Source organism: Poecile atricapillus, chromosome 16 (assembly GCF_030490865.1).
Source record: "Poecile atricapillus isolate bPoeAtr1 chromosome 16, bPoeAtr1.hap1, whole genome shotgun sequence".
Lineage (NCBI taxonomy): Eukaryota > Metazoa > Chordata > Aves > Passeriformes > Paridae > Poecile > Poecile atricapillus.
The window spans coordinates 13,676,339-13,697,034 of record NC_081264.1 but is presented as its reverse complement, the minus strand read 5'-3'; the positions used below and the strand labels follow the sequence as shown (position 1 = coordinate 13,697,034).

Here is a 20,696-nt window from a genome sequence, read left to right as displayed (position 1 = left end):
TGGGAGCAGGAAAACTTGTGATTTTACCATTTCCATTCTCCAACGTACCATTCCAAATCCAGTGTACAGCAGAGATGAACTATGGTCCAGCTCCTGGTGCTCCCACTGCCCCTGGTCCATCATTAGAACCAGGGACTGTGGGCAGGGCAGGAATGGTACAGGGATGGGGCCAGCCCACTAGCCTCACCCCTCCTGTTCCATCGGACGTGTGCCTGAGGATGGACAACCCCAGTCAGTTTATCCCAGTGGGATAGGGGAGAGCCTGGACCTGCCCAGCTCTGGTCAGTGCAAAGCCAGTGAGCAGGCAGGTAGCTGTCAGGGACAGGCAACAGGGACAGGCTGATCCTGCCCCTTCAAAGGTCTGGTGGGCAGAAAGCTCCAACCCTGGCAGAGGCTGGAGGAGCTTCTGGCTGAGGCCAGCCTGTCCCCAAGTCACCCAGCTACCTGGACCTGAGCCCATGGGCACAAGGCAAGTAGATAAATCAGGGAAAAAACGCTGTTCATCAAGGCACAGGGCGAGCTGGCAGGAGAGCCCCAGCATCTCTCTTGGGACAGCTCAAGAGGCTGTGGTGCGGCAGAAGGACATCCCTGGGGCAGCTGGGGTGATCCCAGAGGTCACTGTAAGGCTTGAGTGGTTCAACAGCAACAAGGACACTTCTCTCCCAGGGCAAAGGGGGCTGGGGGAGCTGCAGCAGGACTGGGATGGTGAATGCTCACAGTGGTTCAGGCTGAAGGTACAAGAGCCCCGGGGCTGAGGCTGGGGTCAGTGGCTGAAGAGGTTTCCTGTGAGGAGACGCCTCTTGACCTCTTTCCAGAGCAGGTCCCGCTCGCGGTTTGCCCGCTGCATGAAGCCCCTGTTCTCCTGGGCCCGGCGGGACAAGTACGGCAGCACCTCATTCACCGGCCCATAGGGCACGTACTTGTACACGGGGAAGCCAGCCTGGCCTGCAGGGAGAAAGGCTGCGCGTCAGGGAAGTGCCGAGAGAGAAAAAATGTGCCAAAAGGAAAAAGAAGGTAAAAAAAGGAGGGTAAAAGTGAAAAAATGTGAAAAGGGAAAATAGGAGGAAGATACATTAAAAGGGGAAAAAGGGGGCAAGGGGCAAAAGACAAGGGAAAAGGGTAGGAAGGGAACAGGAAGGGAGAGGAAGGGACACGAATGGGGAGAAAAAAGGAGGAAAAGAAGGGGAATAAAGTGCAAAGAAAAAGGTTTGAGGATAAAAGGGGGAACAAAAAAAGAAAAGCAGGGCAGGAAGAAAAAACAGGGAAGCAAATAAAAAAGAGGGAGGGAAGAAAAAAAAGCCACCTGCCCTTCCCTGCCTGCTCTCCCATGCCTTGAGGCTGTGCTGATGGAGCAGGGATGGATGTGCAGGAGGCTGTGGCTGGGCACTTGGGAGGGAGATCCCGGCAGTGGAGGAGCCTGGTGGGGAGAGCAGCGGTGCATCTCTCCCAGCTCAGCACCGGGAGCTTGGGAAAGCGCCAGAGGGAGTGGGCCGAGGTCACTGGGAGCCCTGGGAATGTCGGCAGCCGGGGCTGGGCCAGCTCAAGGAGCGTTCAACCAGAAACATCAAGTTAACACATTTTTCCAGCATGACTGGAGGAGGCTGCAGATGGGCAGCCAAGCCCCACTTCCAAGAGAACTCCAGGACAGAGCAGCATCTGCGCTGGACAACTGCCCAGTTTGCCTCCTGCTGCTCTGCTGGCCTTGAGACTCTGCTCTGGACACTGGTGTGGGCAGGGGGATCAGTCCCTGACCTGGGCTGGCTACCTGGACCCTTGTGACTCCTGCTGTCCAGGCCCCTGGCAGTGCTGCTCCACTGCCTGGGCTGGTGGCTGAGGACAAGGTCACACAAGAGGCTGGTGCCATCCTCTTAGCAGAGAGCCTAGGACTAGATGTGCACCTCCCCTGGAGCCAAGGGACACCCCCAGGCCAAGGAGGTACAGGAGAGGGTTTCTGTCTGCCAGAACCAGTCTCTGCCCCACCCTGAGACACCCCAATCTCTGCTCAGATTCTAAAACGGGAAATGTCCCTGCCCAGCCACTACAGGCTCATGGAACTCCAGGAGAGAGACATGACTCTTATATCTCATCTATATACTTATATCCCCATCTGCATCTTCCACAAACCCCATGCAGGGATAGACACTCCCCATGGCAAGGCACTGTTCTCACCCAGTGCTCTATGAGAGTCCTGCCTTCCTGCCTGCCTTCCTGCCTTCCTTCCTTCCTGCCTGCCTTCCTGCCTTCTTTCTTAGGGGTCCTGGTGGGGCCAGAGCACCTCTGCCAAGGCCCCCACTCCCATCACTCACCCAGGGGGAAGGTGATCTGGTCACACATGCCCAGCAACTGCCCGAAGCACACCTTCTTGTCTGAGGGATGGATCCCCAGCTCCATCATCCTGCAAAACAAGCCTCAGTACAGGTGGAGAGCAGACACAGCAGAGTTCACCAAGGTACTGTGTCCCACCAGAGGACTGGGGACCATCTCCAAATAGGACAGCATGGCACTGACCACATCCTAGATGGATGCTGGGATGTAGAGCTTGAGGGATTTGATTTTACAACAGCCTCTGAGTTGGCGATGGGACCAATTCTGCCACCATGCTGCTCCTCAGCTCCAAGCCCCATCTAAAGCCCTGAGAACCAGGTGGGAGCTAGGATTCCCCTAGGTGTGAGCTCAGGGGGGACCTGACAAACCACAGCACATCTGCCTGAATCACTGCTGGGCCCCCACATTCCTCAAGCCCCTTGTTCCTGCCTCACCACTCTTCCTCCCCAGCACCCACCTGCGCAGGGTGAACTTCACTGTGTCCTCATTGTGAGATGCCACCATCACGCTGGCTTTCCGGCTATGCTTGATCTCCTCCAGAACATAGTCCAGGCACCTGTAAGGCAAGACGGGCCTCTGGTGAAGCCTCTTCCCACTGGGGCAACAGGCAGCAGTATGGCTGGGGCTGTCCCTTACCTGTGGTACATCTCGTTGGTCTTCTCATAGGTTGGGTTGATGGGATCTTCATAGCCCATCTGAGCTGCCCTCTCCCTCTCCTGCTCCATGTAGGCACCACGCACCAGCTTGGTGCCAAAGTGCCAGCCCTCCCGGCGTGACAGCTCCATGTCCCCTGTCACATTGTTGTAAGCCTCCTGTGACCAGTGGAAGAGATGGCACAAGGTCATTGCTCCAGTGCCACCCCTGACTACCTGTGCCATTGCACTGCCAGGGCGTCAGGAGATGATGTACCAGAGTACAGGGACATGCCGACCTCACCTTCAGGTAGCACTGGTAGGTGTTGTAGATGACGGGCTGGCTCCTGTTGAAGCAGCGTTGCGTCTCTACGGTGAGGCGGCTGATGGCTGGCTGGAAGTAGCTCTGCTCCGCATCTACCATCAGCCTCACACCCTTCTCCATGGCTCTCTGGGGGGTGAATGACACACAGGTTGGGTTCATAGGGCTGCCTGCTCCATGTGCCCCCCTCTGTGGCACCCCAGCCCCAGTGTCCCCTCACCTTTGCAAGGACATCCATGCGTTGCAGCACCCGCTTCATCTGCAGCTCCTCCTCCTTGCTGAAGCGTGACAGCAGAGGCTCCAGCTGCCCAGTCTGAAACAAGAACAGCTTTGTGGCACTCTGCCTGCACCCAGCTCTGCCCATGGGGGAACACAAACACCCCTGGAGGGAACCCATCCCCAGGACTGCTGCCCCATGCCAGCCCCCCAGCCCCACCCACCAGCATGGCATGACAGCGTGACCAGCCTGCCAGCCTGGTAGCTGCACACTGTGCTCACAGCATGGCTAAACTCTGCAGCCACCAGCACCTACCGGAAAGGGCACGAGCCCCCTGCCCTGCTCCCACAAACACTCTGTGGGACCACTCTGGGGGTAGCAAAGGTGGGTACCCACCTTCCTGTTGGGGATGAGCAGAGGCCTGGAGAGCTTGGTGCAGCTGTCAAGCAGGCTGTTCCAGTCCAGCAGGTCCACAGTGCTGGGAGCAGAGAGCCAGGTCCTTGCTGGTGTCTTGGCAGGGGGCTCTCTATCAGCTCCCAACCCTCACCAGCAGGAAGGACACATGACATGTGCCATCCTGTCCTGTCTTGTCACCTCCACCCAAACTTCCCCTATGCCCCATTGCTGTGCTCAGCCAGAGCTGGCCTTTGCAGACCTCCCTTTGCTGCTGCCCAAGGGATGGGGACAAAGTCCCCCAATGTCCCTGCCCTGCAGCACCTGCAGGTCCCAGGCAGCTTACCCGCTCATGCCCACATTCTCGCCTGCTAACCACTGCTGGCTCTCTGCCTTGCTCACGATGCCAAGGTTGGCCAGTGCCTCCTGCCACCAAAAGAAGTGTCAGGGGCTACAGGGGTCTGTCTGCTTGAGGTGTCACAGCTCAGGGCTGCTCTGGCACCTCAGTGTCCATGGCCACCTCCAGCAGTGCATCTCTGCAGCACAGCCTCCTCCCACAGGCATCACCCGCCTCACCTGCAGCTTCTCCACCTCCAGCTTTGTGTCCAGCACAGCCCACCCGGCCTGGCCCTGCTCTGCGGCCATTTGGTGGAAGAATCTCCGCCACTTCACCAGCACCTCTGAGAACCGCACCTGTGGGCACAGGGCTCCAGGTGAGACACCCAGGCTGGAGCCTCCTGTCCTGCCAGGGCTTTGCAAGCTCACACCCAGCCTGAGACAGATACTGACCCCAGAAGGCACCTTGGCCAAACCAAGCAGTAAAGACCCCACACATCCCTCTTCATGTTGAAACCTTTAAAGTTCTAAGCTCTTTGCATCTCCCCAAAAGTTGAGGCAGGGTCTTCAGGGGTCTTGGGCTCACAGAGGACAGGCTGCTGGTACCCACTCCTCACTGCCATTACTAGAGATGCCACCTGCCCCAACGGAAGCATCATCTGTGACCTTGGCTCTGCCCCACCACACTCTGTCACAGCTCTGACACTCACCAGGAACTGAGGTCTGGCCAGCGCTGTCAACTTGATGGCAGAGAAGCCATCCTCTGAGCTGCCACCTGGATGGAACCACAAGGACCAAGAGAGAGTCAACCTCACCATCGGTCCTCAGGCAGGAGAGATATGGCAGTGGTGGTGGAACTGAGAGATCCTTGCAGTCCCCAGCACAGTGGGGCTGTTCAGGACATGTGGAGAACTCACTTGAGGCATCAATACAGCGGAGGAAAGTCTCCATGTGTTGGTCACACTTGGCCTCATCAGTGTAGAAATAGGTGTGGGCACTGGTGACTCCACCATGGTGATCCCCAAATCCCTGATGGGCTTGGTATTGCTTCTCCCTTATTTCTGCTCCTGGGGTGGAAGAGGATGAAGATGGGCCATGCCCTACCAAGCTCCTATGGCTTCCCCAGGAGCTTCCAGTGTGGGTGAAGGGGAGAGAGGCTCTGGCTTGGACATCAGAAGAGCCCCCCAGCACTGACATGGGCTCTGCTTGCTCTGTGCCTGAGCAGAGGCTGAGTCTTTGCTGAGGGGCAAGACTGGGCCAGGAACCACGTTGTTCTTCATCCAGCTCATTTTTTGAGGCTGTAGTACCTGGGTCCTTCCCCCACAAAACCAGGCCTGCAGTGCCCAGACCTCCAGGCTATCTCCTGTCACTCACCTCCCATCTCCTTCTCGGCTGCAGAGGTACGGGAGCTAAGAAGAGAAACAGGGAAGATAAGGGCCAGGTCAGCAACCCCTGCAACCCTATGCTGATGGACAGGGCAGTTCTGAGGCTCCTGTGCTGCCACCCTGGTGCTGAACCCTGTTGTTCCCTTGCCATCCCATTGCTGATGGGATCCAATTGGCGGTTCAGATGCCCAAAACCCACCTGTGGAAGGGAACAGAGCTTCACCATCCATCCAGGGAAGACCTGGGAGCCCTGAGGCAGCACAGTGAGGATGCCCTGTCCCAGGGTTCAGAGCTGTTCTCCAAAAAGCCACCCCATGGCAAGCACAAGGTCAGTCTAGTGGGGCTGGCACGCTCCATCTCCAACCTGCTCATGGTCCTTGCTTTGGTGACACCAAGCCTCAACCCACTGCCTCCTCATCTTGATGGAACCAGCAGCCAGAACATGAAGGATGGAGCACATCAAGCCAAGGGTGCCCCGCTGTCCCATGCTCCTCCCCTTGACATGGCTTCAGCCAGCAACTTACAATGTCTTGTTTTCAACTCCAGCTGACCTCGGATGGAATTTTAAGCCCAAACTCTCTGCCATGGAAATAACGGGGCTCTGATAGCCTGGGGGATGCTGGCAAAATCATGAGATCCTTCCTGAGCTTGAGTAGCTAAGTCTTGTTGCTGACACCCTAAACCCAGGTGCAGACCCAAGGTCCCACCTGGAACAGGGCCAGCCCCTGGAGAGCAGGCCTGGGTGGCAGCAGAGCCATCTCCTCCAGGAGGTCTCTGCCTTGGCATCCCTGTCCCCAAACTGGCTGTGCCCTGTGCCTCCCAGTGTGAGGGAAGCAGCAAAGCTACCCATCCAGAGCCAGCAGGCCTGGACAGGAGAGCAGAGGGGCACATGTCACAGTCCCAGGACATGTTCTCCCATATGGAAACCCTGTGACAGGGGTTAGGGGCTGGTGGAAGCATAAACAAGTGGAAACAAGCTGTTCCCTCTGGCTCCCTGGAGCCAAGAACAGCCCCACATTGCTCAAAGTGCCACAAAGCCTGGTGTGAGCCAGGGCAGGAGCAGCTGGAGCTCATATCTAGCAGCAGGCACCATATCCAGCAGGTTCTGCTCCCTGATTTACTCACCTGAGGACAGGGAAAGCTCACTCTGTCCGTGAGTACAGAGGGTGAAGGAAAGGAAGGCGAGATCATACACTCAGAAATGGGATTTGTCAGCAAAGGCCGTGCTAGTGGAAGCTCCCTTTGGAGCACGTGGCATGGCATAGGGGACAGCTTCAGCTGAATACTGCTGTGACATGAGGGCACACAGAAACCTGTGGGTCCTGTGGGCAGGGGACAGCTCTGAGCCCAAGGCACACCTTGGGCACAACATCCAAAGTACTGGGGACAGGTGGCTGGAGTGAAGGCGCACTGCTGAAATGGCAAACAGCACCCTTGGAGTTAAGAGTGTTTTATGTTCCTGAAGATAAACACACCCTTTCCAGTAACATTTCTGCTACATGACTGAACCAGCTCGTCCTTCATCCTCTAGGGGGCATAAAAAGCAGTGGCACAGTGCTTACTTTATTCTTCTGCATCAAGCAAAATAAAGGAAGCTCCTTCCAGCTGAAGAAATAACTTCGTCCTGGATATCAGCTGCTCACTTTGCAATATTAAACTTAGCCAGCAAAGCCATTCCCTCACCCACCAAGTGCCACTGAAGCTGGGTTATAATTGACCATCCCTTCTGCAAACCCACAAGTGTCTCAGAGCAGGTCCCATCTCTGGGCACTGTTGAGACACTCCTAGCAGGCTGTATCCAGACAGGAACAACCTCAAGGTTGAGCTCAGGGCCTGGGAGCTCACACTTGCTAAAACCAGGTTGTGAGGACTTGCTGGATGGCTGGGGAGGGTAATCCAGCTGACATAGCAGATGGGGCTTTCAGGAAGTTTTGGATCAGGCTAAGTAAACCAGCTCAGGAGCAGCACAAAGGTCCCACTGTCAGAAATAATCCCTTTGGCCCTGGAGGTTACCCAGAGGGTGCCAGCAGCACAGCGGGTGTGCTTTGCTCAGCAGAAAATGGGTCTGGCAAAGGGGATGAGGGGTCGGGGGGAAGCTGTCCTTGAACTACCACATCCAAGGAAAAGACTTCACATGAAGTCCATTTTGGAGCTACAGGTGGTGCTTAAAATCCCACAGGTAGGAATAGAGCAAAGCTCTTGGCAGAACAGACCTTCAGCCTGCTCCATGCAAGAGTTGTCAGCACACACCAGCCCAGGACCACCACAGGACCACCTTGGAGAGCTTCAAGCTAAACAGTAGCTGCCCCATGACCCCCAGGCACATGCTAACAGAGCACCTGGCAGGGGTGGCAGCAGCACTGGGAACAGGAGGAGAAGGGGAGGCGGCAGCTCCGGGAGCAGCATTGGCCAGGCTGGGGACAGTGATCCCACACTGTGGCAAGTGTCAGATATCTACACAAGGAATTTCTAGAGGAAGCCAAGTCCACAGTCTGCCTGGCAGAACCTGAAGAGCATCTGACAATGCTAGGGGCAGGATTGTCCCTCCCCTGTGCCAGCACACATCTGCAATCTTGGGATGCCTGTGGCCCAGCAATGCCCCAAGGCTGCCAGGGGACTACAACTACTTCCACTATGGGGGAAGTGCTGTTTCACCCCACAGGTATCAGAACCCTTGCTCAGTGCTGCCTCTCCACCCCCCCCACCCAGGGCTGCAGACACTCTGAAGCCCTTGGCCCTCTGCTGCCTGTAGGACACTTATTTTCCAGCTGTGTCACCATGACCTGGCAGCAGCCTTCAGCATGTGGCTGAGGCCTCCTGGGACAAGCTGGCAGACTCCTGGATGCCAGCCTGAGCAGGGCAGGCAGGAGCCTGCGGCAGGCGGGATAAGCTGGTTCTTGCCCCATTGCATTGTTGTTCCAGAAAGGCTGTGGAAGAGTGCCACAGCTGATTGCTGAGGTGGAAAGGGCATTTCCCTGCCATTATGTCAGGCTTGCTCCAGAAGAGCGACAGGAGATGGCACCAAGAGGCCAAACCACTCACTGACTGCTGTGATTTGTAACTGTGCTTCCTGGCTGGCAGCAGCACAACCCTGAAGCATTCACCAAAGAGGACACAGCTCTGGAGTCCAGCAGCCATGAAGCCAGGACTGGCCACCCCTCCCTATCAGACACAGCCCAACTCAGCACCAGCCCTGGTAGAAGCACTGAGAATTTGGGATTTTACCCCAAAGAGAGCCAGGGAGGACCCAGAGTGATGGTTGGCAAGGGGCAGCATTCAAAATAACTCTTCCCATGCCACCCTGGGCTTGGTCGCTGTTCATAGAATTAGAGAACATCCTGAGGTGGAAGAGACAAATGAGAACATCAAGTTCCACTCCTAGCCCTGCAGATGACAACACTCCTATCCCGTGTCTGATTGTCCAAACACTCCTTGAGCTCTGACAGCCTTGGGACCATGACCACTCCCTGGACAGTCTGTTCAGTGCCTGACCAGTGCCTGAAAGGGTGAAGGCCCTTTTCCTGATATCCAGGCAAATCCCACCGGGACTTGGGCAGGGATGCATTGGGAACTCTCTTGGGTGTGAATGGCCCACACAGCACAGGCAGAACTCATCTAGCCAGGATTACCACACATGCAAACCCCAAATCTGCAGCAGCGGGGAGCGGCACAGCCCAGCCAGCTCACAAACCACTGGCACCCATCAGCAGGAGCGACAAGTGCAGGCAGAGCCTGTCTGAAAGTCTTCTACAGTCACCCACAGGAAAGCCCTTGGCCCAGGCATGGCCAGGCATGGAGGGCAGCAGTGCCAGCCTGGCAGCACAGGTGCTCCTGGCTCAGCCCCACGGAAATGCTGAACACTGCCTGGACCATGGCTGCGTGTCCAGGGGAGAAACACCTGGCTACACACCTTCAAAAGGTGGCTACACAACTTCAAAACAGCCACCCTCCTGCCAGGCAGCAGCAGGGTGTTTTGAAGCTTTTCTAGAAAAACCCCAAAGTTTGCAGCCCACTGTGGGATGGCACAGCTCTGCCTCCCCCTGCACAGCTCCCGTGCCCTCACCAGTGCCTACTCCTATCACGGACACACAGGGGGATGTGTAGCAGCGGGGCACAGGGGGCACCCGCCATGGCACATGCGGGGTCCCCGATAAGCAGTGCCGGGGTGTGGATCAGAGATAAGGCTCCCAGCACCTGCATCACCACCCTGACTCACATCGCGCTCGCAAACCACCCTAAAGAGCCGTTTCCGCGGCGTTTGTAACACCGAGTGACAAGCATGTGACAGCCGGCGGTGGCCCCAGTTGCCGCTGTGCAGCCTTGCCCGGCGGACGGCGCATCCCCAGCCAGGCTTCTCCGCAAGGGCCACGCTTGTCGTGGGTGGGGGGACACCGCCCACCCCCGTGACCGTGGGGTGCCGGCCAGCGGCCCATCGATCCGGAAAGCGCAGCTGACTGGAACTGTAGCCTGAATAATGGAAAGTTACCGGCAGCTCTGGGCTGGTGCCAGCTCCTGGCAGAGGAGGCTGCCCAGGACTGGGGGGCAGTGCCGGAAGGGGGCAGCACCCCAGCTTGAGAGAGATGGAAATGGTGGAGGGGGGAAATAATGGAATTGTTAAGATTGGAAAAGAGCCCCAAGATCACTGAGTCCACCAAAATGTGGGAGGCAGCACCCCAGTGCGGGGCGGGGGGGGAAGGGGGAAGGAGGACGTCAGGCATGGTAGCAACGCTGTGTGCTGTTTGTGTGCAGAGGGGTGGGGGGACACAGTGCCCCAGGGGGCTAGGGAAAATGGGACGTGGCTGGCAGCCCCCCAGAGGGAGGATGGAATGGGGGGGATGTGTTAGCATCCCAAAGGAGATGGAGAATAGAGGTGGGAACCCCCTCAGGGTGTGCAGGAGGGTTCGGGGTGTACAGAACGGCTGGGGACAGGTTGCACTCCAGTGTGTGCAAGGGAATAGATGAGGACAGAGAGGTGCAGCAGAAAGGGGGGCAGCACCCACTGTGTGCAGAGGGGCAGGGGAAACGATACAGCCCAGTGGGGGCGCAGCACCCCCGTGTGCAGGACATAGACCCTGCCGTGTTCGGGGCACCGCCGTGCTCCGGGCACTGCCACCCCCGTGCTCAGGGCACTGCCACCCCCCGTGTTTGGGGCACCGCCACCCCCGTGCTCGGGGCACCGACACCCCCCGTGCTCCGGGCACTGCCACCCCCCGTGTTCGGGGCACTGCCACCCCCCGTGTTCGGGGCACTGCCACCCACCGTGCTCGGGGCACCGCCACCCCCCGTGCTCGGGACACCGCCACCCCCCGTGCTCGGGACACCGCCACCCCCGTGCTCGGGACACTGCCACCCCCCGTGTTCGGGCCACGGGCGGTGGCCCGGAGGGCGAGGCCGTGACGCAAGCGGCCCCGCAGCCAATGGGAGCGGGGGGCTGGGCGGATGCAGCCAATGACAGCCAATGGGAGCGGGGGGCTGGGAGGTTGCAACCAATGGCAGCGCGGCCAGGGCCCGCCCCCGCCCCGCCCCAGCCCGCGGGACCCGCACTCACTGCCCGTCGCCCAGGTCCTCCTCCACGCTGTAATCCAGCACGGCGCCCACGCCGAAGGCCTGGTTCCGCCGGAGCAGCGGCTTGATGGCCTCCTGGTCCTCCCCGGCCACGAACTGCCCGTAGAACGTCATCTTCATCAGCCGCTCGAACAGCGTCTGCCCCAGCACCCGCTGGCACAACTGCAGCAGCTGCGGAACAGCGGCGGCTCAGCACCCGTCCCACTCCGGCATTCCCCGAGGAAAAGTCCCTGTGACCCAGGACTGGCATCCCCCAAAACAAGCAAGCCGCCGGCCCGGGTCCGAGAGCTCTCCCTCAGACCTAGAGTCCCCTCGGAAGAGGAATGACACGTCCCGAAATGGGCACCCTCAGAGTGAGAGTATCCCTGCAAAACAGGCACTCTCCCGGAACGAAAGATCCCCTCATTTGGAGCAGTCAACCCTGGAGCGACAGAATCCCCATCCCGCACCGACACGTCCGGACGGGGCACTCCCCATCCTGGGACTCCCGGTCCCAAAATGGAAGTCCCCGGAGCAAGACCCCCCTCCAGAAGGGGAGAGACACCTCCAGGAGCTGGCGGCCCCCGAGCGAGAGCCCCGCCGCTCCAGAGCCGGTAACTCCCGGAACGGGGACAAGCCACGCCCCGGAGCAGCCCTCCCAAGCCGGACCCCTTCCTCCACCCACCTCCCGGTTGTGCTGCACCAGCGGCTCCACGGCGCACAGCCCCAGCACCACCAGCCCCCGCAGCAGCTCCGCGCTGCTCTTGCTGCGGAACGCTTCGCGCGGGTCTCCGAAATCCACGGCGGGCGGCGCCGGGCCCCGCTGCGCCCCCCGCGGGGGAGGGGGCGGCCCCTGCCGGGACCCCGCGCCCGCCGCCGCCGGGGAGAACCCGCGGGGCTCGGCGGCGGGCGCGGAGCGCGGGCGGCTCGGGGGACCGCAGCGGCGAACGGCGGCGCGGAGCGCCCGGACGGTGCTCGGGAGAGCCATGGGCACGGCGGGGCCGCCGCCCGCCGCCGCCTTAAGTACGGCCGGGGCGGGACCGCCCCCGGGCCCCCAGCTCCACGGCCCCGCTCCGCCCCGCCCTTGGCCGCGCTCTGCTGCCATCGGAACCGGCCGCGGGCCCCGGCACTGCCCCAGCGCTGGCACCGGGACCGCGACCGGGGCTGCGACTGATTCTGAGATCGGCACCGGGCTCGACAGCGGGACTGGGAATGGGACTAGCACTGGCACCGAGACGGCTATCGGCACCGCCATGGCCACGGGAAGTGGGATCGACACTGGGACTGGGACCGACTCCGGGACTGGCACCGACACGAGGACGGGGATCGGCAGCGGAACAAGGAACGGGACCGGCACCGAGACCGGCACTGGAACCGAAACCGGAATCGGCACCAGGACTCGGACCTAGACAGGGACTGGGACCGGCCCCGGCACCGAGATTGGCACTCGGATCGGAATTGCCATCGGGACCGGGACCGCGACCAAGACCGACGCTGGGATAGGTATCCGGTCGGGGATAGGAACCGGGGCCAGCACCAGGACTGGAGCCACGCTGCCCAGAGCATCCCGTTCCCGCAGCCCGGTGCCTTCCTCTTTCCCATCCCCTTGAAGCAGCCGGTCCCGGGGGCACCTCCCTCCCCGGGAGCCCCAGGAAGGGCCTGGAGGGGCAGGTGCGGATCGAGGGGAGCCCTGGGTGGGGCCTGAAGGAAACTCTCTTCCCTGGAGCAGTGCTGGGAGTGGGGCAAAGACGGCCTCATGCCCTTGGAGGAGCCCTTGAGAAAATGTTGAAGGTCCCAAGGGAGCCTTGAAGTGGTCCCTGAAGGCGATCTGCGGGGAGCACTGGGACCAAAAGGTCCAAGGGGCTACTGACTGCTCAGGGCAGCCCCAGGGAGGGCCAAAGGATACCTCAAAGAGTGCTTGTTCCCTCGTAGCCATCCCTGGGGGAGGCTGTGGTATGTCCAGCCTGTGGAGCTGGAAACACTTGGAGAAGGGATCTCAGACCTGCAGGTCGTGTCATGGGAGAGATGTTTCAAGCCCCTGTACTTGCTTCTCCTGATGCAACTCAAACATGAACAGTTTGAGGATTTCAGCTGAATCCTCACTCATTTGGTCGGGGTCCGTGGGTGTTTGGGTTGCTTCAAGCAGCAGACTTGGCTCCCTCGTCATGGGCTGTTGGGCTTCGCCTGCTCCGTGGAGCCCTGAGAGGGCTGGTGGGATCTCGGGATCTTCCCAGGCAGGGCGAGTGCCTGTTCTGCTCCTGGCAGGCGTTTGCCTGAGCTGTTCCTCCCTGGCACACCCAGTGCTGAGCTCCAGAGGTCACCGAGCACCGAGCTCACACCCCGCGGCCAGAAACGCTCCCGAGTCTTTGCCTGGGGGATCAGGTACCTCCCTTCCTTTTCGCAGGACTGCTTCTCAGCAGCATCACAGCTGTGACACTTTCTCTGTGCCCATGTCCCTCCTCTGTGCCCTCATCTCTTCTCTCTGCCCGTGTCCTCTCCCTGTGGCCGTGTTGCTTCTCCATGCCCACCTCTCCAGCCCCGTTTCCAGTGGCTCCCGGAGCTGTCCAAATCCAGCTCCTCAGTGACATCTTGTGCTGGGAATGCTCAGTGCAGGCTGGGAAAAAGTTCCTGCAATTGTTTTTTCCTGCCCTCCCCAACACTGACATTGCTGTAGTGAAACCACGGGGATTCCCTGAGCTCATTTGTAAGGTTTTCTTTGGGAACGTCTTGTCCTTCCGTGGACACAGCCAGACAGTGGTATTGCCTTTGACAGAGCTGGGTACAAAGCTCTGGAAAAGCATCCACTTCCTTCAAAACATTCCCTGTGCTCTTTTGTACCATTTAGACAATAATAATAATTCACCCAAAGTTCCTCACTGTGATGAGACTGCACATATGAATTCTTGGGATGCAATTCAAACCTTGTTTCTTAGCCAATTGCCAGAGAGAAAATTCCCTTCAAAGGCTCTAATGGCACCAGTCACCCCTGGGAAACACTTGCCTGGTCTTAACAGGGAAAGCTTCCAAGTGCTGCCTGCTGTGCCAGCAGAGCTGCAGCCCTGCAGCATCCAGATGAGTGCAAAACCAGGTCTGAGTTTCTGAAGAAACTTTACTTTCAGACCCAAACTCAGAAATGAAATGTTAAAAAGCCACTTTTTGATGGAAGTGAAATCTGATGGGGTTTCTTTCAGGGTGGTAGTACCTGAAGCAGAGGACATCCCTGAGCTGGCAGCCCTGCCAGTGGCAGGGACACCAACAAGGGATGCTCCAGGCTGCTGTGGAGACTCTACCAAGCTCTTGTGGGTCACCGTGGCCTTGCAGAGCACTGACCCCCAGCTCCCAATACCCCTTGGCTGTGACAGTATGCCCTCGAGGCCACTGTCCCCCATCCCCACCATGCCCAGGCAGGTGCTGCTGGCATGGGAAGCTCAGTCAGCCTGTGGCTGGAACACACATCACAGACACAACCGTGCTGCTGTATCACACATGGGGAACATGGCTGAGGCTGGAAAACACACATTCAAGTCTTTCCTTGGGCACTCTTGTCATGATGGGAATAAATCCAGGAGAAGCTGTTATGGATGGCTTGAGAAGCTGTAAAATGTGAAGAAACATTTAAATGTGAGACAAGTGGGCGAGGAGGGAATTTGGAACAGGAGGAGATGCAGTTCAGAAGTGGAGGCCATGCCATACATATTTCATGGGCTAGCCCTCAGCAGAGGCTTCTTTGACACCACAAACATCACATATGGCAAGGAGTAACAGCAGCCACTTCCAGCATCTGGGAAGGACAACTGTGGGATGATCGCTCCTCTTGCCTCATGGTAGAAGTGGGCCAGGGCACAGGACCTGGAAACTACTGGCTCTGCTTCTTGAGTGTGGGACCAGCCTTCCTCACCCTCCTCTTCCTTCAGCCCAGTGCCAGGCTAGGGGCAAGCCTGCCCCATCCTTGGGGCTGGGGCTCTGACCTTGCTGTCCTGTAAATACTCAGGGATGGAAAATTTTAAGCCCTCCAGCCCTGTTGCCCCAGCACTCTGTGCTTCCAGCATTGCTTCTCTGAGGTTTCCTTGGAGAATGCTGACTCAGGTCAGTTAGGTGTTTCTCACTGATCATATGCCTGATTTGTGCCCAGCACCTGTGCTACCAAATCATTCCCACTGCAGGCCAGCATGCATGCTCCACCGTGTGGGAGCAGAATGGATCCTCAGCTGTTATCAGGCTCTATCATAGGCACCCTTTGGAGCAGCAGGTGCTGGGGTGGCAGGAGCTGGATGGGTCAGAGTCTGACATGGATCCACTGAAAAAACCCAGGAGAAGGTGGACTTGAGGATGGTGCTTCCCGAATTGCAGCCATGTATGGGTTCTCATCTTGTAGGGGGTTATTTTTCTTCACAAGAGACTTCATCTCCCTCTGTGCAACTCTTCAGGGAGAACTCCACATCCACTACTGTCCCCTCTGAGGGGATAGACCCCTGTGGGGTGCACAGGAGCTCCCAGCCTTACGATGGGGTGTGTTTGGATGAGTTGCTACTCTCAGACCCTCCAAAGCCCCCTGTCAGCCTCAGTGTCACCCTCCTGGGGATCACTCTGACTTGTGCCACATGATGGACCACATTCTGGCAGCAGGATGGAGGAACCAGCTTTCCTTCTCACAGCTGGGGAACCAGGGAACTACATCCTTCCCCTTGCTCTTGGTGCTGCAGAGGGCCCCGGGAGGTTCAGCTGCTCCAGCAGGATTAGGGGTGATCCCCATCCAGGTGTGGTACAGGGAGGTGAGGCTGCAGCACTTGGTGTCCTCCTCTGTGAGACCAGAATAGGAGTTTTGGGAACCTGCTGGTCACCTGGGGAATCACAGGGTGGAAGCTCCAGCTCCTGGAGCATTCCTTTGGATTGGGGTCCCTGGAGAGAGCAGCTGAGCACTGCCACAGACCCGGCAGAGGAAAGAGATGCTGGGTGGCTCCTCTTGCAGCTGATCTCCTGGCCAGCCCAGACCTTGCTTTCCCAGCATGGCTGGGATTTTGAAATCTGGGCTGTGTTCTGATCCCTGGAATTTTCCACTTGCATCCCAATGATTTTTGGTGAATTGCTCGCAGCCTAAGAAATAAATGTCCTCTTGACTCTTCCAGTGAGTTTCTGGGTGCAGCTCAGCAGCCATGTGAAAATACCCAGGTGAATTCCTGTTTCCATAAAGGTCAATGCTGTTAAAAAAATAAATTGCCTCTGAAAGGGAACCTAGGAAATACCCAAGGCAGGGAAAGACACATCAGACTTACCACATCAGTTAATTATATTTTTTTGCAGAGAGTCCTTCTCTTTTTCCATCCACTGGAAGAAGGGGGTCATGTGAGATGTCCACAAGTGTGCCTGGGGGAAAAGGAACATCAGTGGAGACCTGAAACAACTTTGCTGCTCTTACAGCTGAGAAAAGATCACGCTGGAAGGCTTCTGTGGAAGTGGGGCCTGGGGAATGGACATGAGAAACTTTTTTCCCCAGCTGACTCCCTTGGCGGGTGAGTTGTTTACAGAGCCTGGATGCCAGAGTACCTGGAAGGGAGCCAGCTCTATTTTAGCCCTTTGTAAATGATTTAAACACCTCTGCTGGGGAAACATTCCCAGGAAAGGGCCGCTTGGCTCTTCTTCCTGGGAGGACCAGGGATGTGCAGGAGATGGGGGGAGGCAGAAGGAGCCAGTCCTGGCTGGAGTATGTGGTGGGGATGGCTGTGCCCCTCCTGTCCCCCAAGAGCTGCTGCTGAGACCTGAACCAGCTGTTCCTAGTCCAGCTGGCCAGAGGCATCCTCCCATACCCCTCTCAGGTGATGTTCCTAAGGAGCCCCTGTATTTTTTGCAGCCCTTGCCTGCCAGGAGCATCCCCTGGGAAGGCCAATGGAGCCAAAGGTCCCAGGTGTCCTGTGGGACCCCAGCGGGGTGGTGACATGGGGCAGAGCTCCCTGCAACACCTGGAGCCAACCACACATCACGGGACTGGGGACAAGCTCCTGAGGCTGGAGCAGGGCAACTCAAATCCCCCTTACCCTTGAGGAGCTGGCTGCTCCTTATTGATTAATGTGGTGCCTCATTTCTCTAAAAATAGGCTCTTAAGTACTGAGCCTCTGGAAACAGATTTGTCTCACAGCAAAACCTGACTGATTCAAGGGCAGCTGCAGCTCCAGGCCTGGTGGCCACAGAGCCTGGATGGTCCCTGCCAGAGACAGCTTCTGGCTAGAGGAGGTTTCAGGCTGGTTCACGTCAGTTCCCAGCTCACAGCTGATGGATATTTGTTTTTTCCAAGTGTCATTTGGTTTTTTTTCTTAACTTTCTGTGTATGTAATTGCAAGCAAGTGGCACTGAGGGGCACTTGGACTTCTCTTCCAGTGGAACAAAATAGGAGGAAGATTATTCATTTTTCCCTAGTACTCTTGAACGGTCTGTAAAGAAGGGAAAAGCTGTTCTGGTTCCCTCCCTCCCTCCCTCCCTCCCTCCCTCCCTCCCTCCCTCCCTCCCTCCCTCCCTCCCTCCCTCCCTCCCTCCCTCCCTCCCTCCCTCCCTCCCTCCCTCCCTCCCTCCCTCCCTCCCTCCCTCCCTCCCTCCCTCCCTCCCTCCCTCTTCTCTTTCCCCCTCTCTTTCTTTCCCTCTTTCTCTCTTTTGTGTTGTTTTCCCACCTTCTTCCTTTACATGGACAAATACTTTGTGGGAACCTTCATGCTTTTCCCTTATTCTCCTGTCCCAAAGAAGGAGTGCAAGATCCCAAAAAGGCTGAAAAAAAAAAGTTGAAAATAGAGTTGCAAACAGATTTATTTTCTGGGGTTGTTCATCTCTTGAGTTTGGGTTCTTGTCAGGAGTGTCTTGTCATGTCCTGGAGATGGAGAGGGGGTATTAGAGAGCCCTGTGCGTCCCCCTCCCTCCCTCAAGCACAACAATCTCTGTGGGGAATACAGGGGCCTTCTGAGACAAATGAAGGAGAAAAAGGGAAGAGTGGCTGCAGTTGCTGGCTGCCAGCACTGGCCCTGTGTGAAGGCTGTCCATCACTTGACTGATCAGCTGGACACCACTCTCTGTCTGCTCCCATCCAGGCTCCATGTCTGCTGTGTCTTGCTCCTCCTCCACGTTCCCTGTGGGCTCTGTCCTGTGATCCCAGCCAGTCCCTGCCCTAGAGCTGGGATGGGCACCAAAGGGCCAGGGGATGCTCAGAGAACCCTGAACTCCACATCCAAACCTGTGGCCCTTGCAGATCCTTGCTGCCTGCTCATAGTTTTTTTTACCCTTTATATTTTATTTTTTTCAAGGCTGAATCTTTCACACTGGTAGTTGTATGCCTTCATTTTGCTCATTCAAAGTTTCTTATAGTTGAAGTTTTATGGGTAATTTTTTAAATATTTGCCCAAGGAAGTATCAAAGGGAGCATCCCTCTTCAGAAGGATTCAAGCCATTGCATCCACAGGGGAAGCTCACCTTGCTGAGCCCCATTCCTGCTGTCATAGCTGTGACAGCCACCCCAGGACAGGGGAGAACACAGGACAGAGCCTCTCCAGAGCTCTGGAGGACAGTCCAGCAGGGGGACATTGGGCTGGGGATAGCAGTGCTGGCAGCTGTCACCAGAACTCACACCTTGACTCTGTGAGAACTCAAATAATTTTTCAACATCATCAGCCAAATTTCTGCAGATTTTCCTGGGGACAGGAGAAGGCAACACTCCCAAGTCCCTGTTCCTCAAGCTAGCAACATGACAGCTTTCCACTGGAATGACAGAAATTTTTTTTCTTAATGCAGGCCAAAGTAATTTCCTCTCATCAGAGCTGCTGATACAGCTGGAAAAAGTGAGCTGTCTCTCCAAAGCCTCATCTTCCAGTGAAGGGCAGCATCCCCCCAGCAGATCTCGGGGTGTTTGCCTGCCCCAGCTTCTTGTCCTTCTGGCTATGGCTCTTTGCACTGGAACTTGGAAAGAAAAATACTCAGGGATGGAAAATCTCAAGCTTTGGTAAAGTTGGACAGAATCCAGGTGAGACTTGGCAGAGAGACCCAGCAAAGATTTTTCCTTGTGCTGACATTTTTGCTCTGTGCTTTGGAGAGCCTCTCTGCAGCTCTGCTCCAGCCAGGTCAGGCTCTGCCAGTGTAAGAGGTGATGTTAACACCACCACATGTGACTTTCTCTGGGTTTTCCCAATTATTTATTTATTTATTTATTGTCTCTGGAGCTATGGATATTTCAGAAGCAGACACTGCAGTGGTTTTACATCCTGTGGGGATGGCTGTCCCGTCAGCCCACCCCACTCCCAGAGGTGGCCCAGAGGCTTTGATCCTCTGGCTGCTTGTCCATAGCAGACACTGCACATTGTGGTAGTACCAGAACAACCCTGACACAGCCCAGATAAATCACCTGATGGAAATGAGGAGCTGGGATTTTGTTGCAAACTCTGGTTACTGGAAACCAAAAGCAAAGAATTACTCTGTATCTGTGTGTTGCTGGCTGGCTCTGGGATGCACATGAGGGTGAACAGGGGACATGCTGTAAACTGCTGTGACTCCATCTCCCTCCCGTAGATTCTTCCAGTCAGATCTTGCCAGAGGATGCCAACCCATCCCTGCACAGTTTGAGGAGCTCTGCAGAAGGACCTTCATGGGCTGTCCTGAGTCCTGGGCTCCTCTACACCAGGAAGGACGCCACGGTGACCTTGTGGACCCCATGAGTCACTGAGAAAGTCCCCAGGTGCTGAGGTCAAAGGCCTCAAATTTCACCTGTGGAGAAACAAGGAGATTATATCTGAGTCATTCCAAAGTTGGAACAATTTTTGTTTGTCTTTATGCTCTGGGAATTTTATTTATTTATTTATTTATTTATTTATTTAAAAAAGGAGAAAGGCAGCAAATTCAAGGTAAAATAAAAGCAATTTGAAGATGAGAGATGAACTTACTCCACTGTAAATTTGGAGAACCCATCACCAAATTTGATGTGGGGTTGCTGTCCTCTCCTTCCCTCAAGGGAGCACTGTGGCATCTCCTTTCCCCTGGATTTTGGAGAGAATGGATTTGTGTTTCTTACCCAGAGACAGAAATAAAGCTCCAACAACCTGCCTGTGCTGGTCTCCTGTTCCCTGCTTTGCTGATTGTGTTCATTCATCAAGAGGATAATGAGAGGCCAAAGACACACCAGGGTATGTACATGGTCAGAAGGGGCTCCTCATCTCTGAGGAGGTGGATGTGCTTTTGTCCCAGAGCAGAGGTGCTTAAAGCACCATGATGCAGACATGATTCTCAGTAGATGCTCTTGCCCCTTCTTGGATCACTTCATCCACCCGAGACAGTAATGCAACTTGAACATGATTTTGGGTGGATCACATGGTGGTGGCAGCGGTTCCTGGTGGGGACAGCTGGGAGCAGCCAGAAGGGTGAGCTGGGGCTGGCTGTGGGTTGGGTGTGCTGGTGGAGCTGTTGGAGATAGTTCAGTGGGGACCATGGAGACACTCCAGGGGCTGGAGCCCCTCTGGAGCCAGGCTGGGAGAGCTGGGGGTGCTCACCTGGAGAGGAGAAGGCTTCAGGGACACCTC

At 56.9% G+C, this 20,696-nt stretch overlaps 1 protein-coding gene and 1 long non-coding RNA gene across 5 annotated transcripts; one reads left to right on the top strand and one right to left on the bottom strand.

Annotated features, from left to right (window-relative positions):
• On the bottom strand, positions 1 to 12,160 carry PRODH (proline dehydrogenase 1). The gene is made up of 14 exons (XM_058851076.1): positions 11,840 to 12,160; positions 11,159 to 11,346; positions 5,600 to 5,634; positions 5,143 to 5,292; positions 4,936 to 5,000; positions 4,466 to 4,582; positions 4,236 to 4,315; positions 3,893 to 3,974; positions 3,500 to 3,592; positions 3,262 to 3,408; positions 2,962 to 3,137; positions 2,783 to 2,881; positions 2,307 to 2,395; positions 1 to 945 (listed from the first exon to the last, which is right to left on the bottom strand). Exons 1-14 carry the CDS (start codon positions 12,140 to 12,142, stop codon positions 764 to 766), a joined length of 1,806 nt encoding a protein of 601 aa, XP_058707059.1. The 5' UTR covers positions 12,143 to 12,160; the 3' UTR covers positions 1 to 763.
• A 260-nt stretch (positions 12,161 to 12,420) lies between these two features.
• On the top strand, positions 12,421 to 20,240 carry LOC131585218 (uncharacterized). Of its 4 annotated transcripts, XR_009278903.1 has the most exons (4): positions 12,421 to 15,926; positions 16,281 to 16,323; positions 16,456 to 16,664; positions 18,922 to 20,240. It is a non-coding gene; the product is annotated as an uncharacterized LOC131585218 (long non-coding RNA). The 4 variants fall into 4 exon arrangements; XR_009278902.1 differs by having other exon boundaries at positions 12,421 to 16,323; positions 18,922 to 20,238; XR_009278901.1 differs by lacking the exon at positions 16,281 to 16,323 and having other exon boundaries at positions 18,922 to 20,237.
• The last annotated feature ends 456 nt before the right edge of the window (positions 20,241 to 20,696 follow it).